The 3,670-nt window shown below is 43.5% G+C and overlaps 1 protein-coding gene across 1 annotated transcript; it reads left to right on the forward strand.

The window, feature by feature from the left end:
* The first annotated feature begins 227 nt into the window (after positions 1–227).
* On the forward strand, positions 228–3,438 carry LOC118892545 (myelin expression factor 2-like). Its single transcript, XM_036847297.1, is given in 6 exon segments — positions 228–287; positions 1,702–1,856; positions 1,858–1,934; positions 1,937–2,121; positions 2,123–3,272; positions 3,275–3,438. Coding segments are annotated over 6 exon segments (1,791 nt in total).
* The last annotated feature ends 232 nt before the right edge of the window (positions 3,439–3,670 follow it).

Consider the following 3,670-nt stretch of genomic DNA (forward strand, 5'->3'; position numbering starts at 1 on the left):
CCATTTTATTATGGGATTTCCACCCACCATGTTCCATGTTCTGTTCTATATTGGGAGTTCCATCCGCTGTGTTCCATGTTCCATTCCACAATGAGAGTTCCATCTGCCGTGAGAAACCGGGGTGCATCACCTTGGGCCCAGGAGGAGGAATCTGACTAATCATCCCTTACACCAGTGGGTCTCAACCGGGGACAGTCCCTCCCACCCCGCCCAGGTGACATTTGGCAATGGCCTTAGACTTTTTGTTGTCACAGCTGGCAAAGGGGAATGGTATGAGTGTGCTACTGGTATCTCGTGGGGAGAGACGAGGGATGCTGCTAAATACCATAAAGAGCACAGGGCAGCCTCCACAGCAAAGAATGATCCAGCCCCAAATGCCACTAAGGCGAAGGTTGAGCTCCACTGCCCATACCCATCTGGTGATTTGATCTTTGTAACACATCGTGAAGCTGGATGAAAGGGAGCTGATACTTAATCAGGGTAAAAGGACCTCTTTTGTCCCAGGCATTGAATTAGGCTAGAGTTGGGATAATAGATTTTAATCTGCGTGCCAACTTGATCAATTGGTAGGGGCTTCTTGGATCACTCTAGGGACAAGCATTCTGAGGCTCAGCAGGAATGCTCCCAGCTTTGCCACTTTTCAGCCATGTAGCACTGGGCAGTTACTTAACTTTTTTGTGCCTTAGTTTTCATATTTATAAAATGCCAATGATAATAGTATCTACCTCACTGGGTTGTCAGAGGATTAAATTAATATTCCTAATATACAACAGTGCCTCGCACACTGTTATCATCATCATCACCATCATCACCTTCACTATCAGGGACATAATCTTGCCATATATTTACCATCCTTGTTGTACTCAAATTATATACAATCTCTTAAGTAGGCAAGACTTGTATAATTGGTCCCATTTTTTAGGATGAGAAAATTGCATTGCAAGCTGGTTAGAGCATTCAGAGAGATGATTCCGAGTGTTAAAATATAGAGGAGAGCCTTTACAGAGAGTGCCATCTTAATTCATGAAGAGTTTTGTCAACCAGCGTTATCCCTTGCCCAACTCTGAAATGTCTGTACAGATCCTCAGGGGCTGATCTTTACTGCATGTTTGTACTGTTCAGGTTGGTCTGAGCTGTGTTCCTGTCGTTAGGTAATAAAGGGCACTTTGGTGCTTACTGATCTGACCTGCCTGTGGGGCTTCCAGAGCAAGAGCAAAGTGGAATCACTGAGACCATAGGTGATAGGGGCACCTCTGGCTCACATATGGGCAGCCCACATATGGCATTATTTTGCTTGTTTCTCTCCATTTATTCTTAAATTTAAAACTTCGAATTTTCTTTGTTTTCAAAAACGAATTGACAATGGAAATTTTTTTTTTAACATCTTTATTGGAGTATAATTGCTTTATAATGGTGTGTTAGTTTCTGCTTTGTAACTAAGTGAATCAGCTATACATATACGTATATCCCCATATCTCTTCCCTCTTGCGTCTCCCTTCCTCCCACCCTCCCTACCCCACCCCTTTAGGTGGTCACAAAGCACCGAGCTGATCTCCCTGTGCTATGCAGTTGCTTCCCACTAGCTATCTATTTTACGTTTAGTAGTGTATATATGTCCATGCCACCCGCATGACGGGAATAAAGACACAGACCTACTAGAGAATGGACTTGAGGAAATGTCTTTTTAAAAAAAACTTTTAGCCCACCGCTGCCACTACTGTAGCACTCAGGGCCCCTCAACACAGGCGGCAGAGGCGGAGGCCTTGGCAGCGGGATGGCCGACGTGACAAGCCCAAGGTGCTTAGGGCCGCTGGCGACGACAGCCCGCATCCACAGCCCGTGGAGCCACCGGGGGAAACCTCACCCAGCCGCGCAGGAGAAGCAGCCGCCGCAGCACAACGGCAGCTCCAATGGCGTTAAAATGGAGAATGGTGAATCAAAGAAGAGAAACCTGAATTAAAAGAAAAATCTGTAGGAAATAAGAGGGCCAATGGATTTCATCCTCATTCAAAAGACAAGAATTTAGGCACTGGAGAAAAGAAGGGTCCAAATCGTAACAGAGTTTTTATTAGCAACATCCCATATGACATGAAATGGCAAACCATTGAAGATCTAATGAGAGGAAAAGTTGGGTCAGGTTACATATGTGGAGCTCTTTAAGGATGCGGAAGGAAAATCAAGGGGTTGTGGTGTGGTTGAATTCAAAGATGAAGAATTTGTCAAGAAAGCACTAGAAACTATGAACAAATATGATCTTAGTGGAAGACCCTTGAATATCAAAGAGGATCCTGATGGAGAAAATGCTCGTAGGACATTGCAACCAACAGGAGGATCATTTCCAGGAGGACAGGTACCCGACGTGGAATCGGGATTGATGAATTTACCACCTTCCATTCTCAATAATCCAAACGTTCCTCCTGAGGTTATCAGTAATTTGCAGGCTGATAGACTTGGTTCCACAATTTTTGTTGCTAATCGTGACTTCAAAGTTGGTTGGGAGGAGCCAAAGGAAGTGTTCGGCGTAGCTGGAACTGTAAATCGGGCAGATATTAAAGAAGACAAAGATGGCAAAAGCAGAGTAATGGGCACAGTCACTTTTGAACAGGCAATTGAAGCAGTTCAAGCAATTTCTATGTTCAAGGGGCAGGTTTTCTTTGATAGACCTATGCATGTGAAAATGGATGACGAGTCTGTCCCTCATGAAGACTACCATTCACATGATAGTAAAACACCACAATTACCACGTGGTCTTGCAGGCATTGGAATGGGACTTGGTCCATGTGGACAGCCTATTAGTGCCAGCCAGTTGAACATAGGTGGTGGAATGGGAAATTTAGGTCCAAGTGGTATGGGAATGGATGGTCCAGGTTTTGGAGCAATGAATAGAATTGGAGGAGGAATTGGGTTTGGTGGTCTGGAAGCAATGAATAACATGGGAGGATTTGGAGGAGTTGGTCAAATGAGAGAGCTATACTGTGGTGCGATGACTAGTAGCATGGAGAGAGATTTTGGACATGGTGATATTGGAATAAATCGAGGCTTTGGAGATTCCTTTGGTAGACTTGGTGGTGGAATGGGTGGCATGAACAGCGTGACTGGAGGAATGGGGATGGGACTGGATTGGATGAGTTCCAGCTTTGATAGAATGGGACCAGGTATAGGAGCTATCCTGGAAAGGACTATCAATATGGATCGAGGATTTTTATCAGGTCTGATGGGAAGTGGAATGAGAGACAGAATAGGCTCCAAAGGCAACCAGATATTTGTCAGAAATGTCATGTAATGTTTGCAGAAATAAAAATGGAGAATGGAAAGTCAAAAGGCTGTGGAACAGTCAGATCTGATTCCCCAGGATCAGCTGAAAAAGGCTGCAGAATAATGAATGACATAAAAATCACTGGCAGAGAAATTGATGTTCGCTTGTATCATAATGCATAATTTGAAACCACAGTTGGAACATTCTTACGTCTGTTTTGCTGAATCTCCTAGTAAAAGTCATTTTTTAAAGTAATACTGTATGCTTACAAAAGTTGTAAAAATGTACTTTAAAAACTCCCACCAGCTTTTAACAGTATAGTGTTAAATATACTCTGATTTTTGTTAATCTCAGGTTTGGATTTTTAAAGACAGCAAGTCTGGTCATTCAGTTTAAATGAATGGTTATGCTGTT

Source organism: Balaenoptera musculus, chromosome 3, assembly GCF_009873245.2.
Source record: "Balaenoptera musculus isolate JJ_BM4_2016_0621 chromosome 3, mBalMus1.pri.v3, whole genome shotgun sequence".
Taxonomy (NCBI): domain Eukaryota; kingdom Metazoa; phylum Chordata; class Mammalia; order Artiodactyla; family Balaenopteridae; genus Balaenoptera; species Balaenoptera musculus.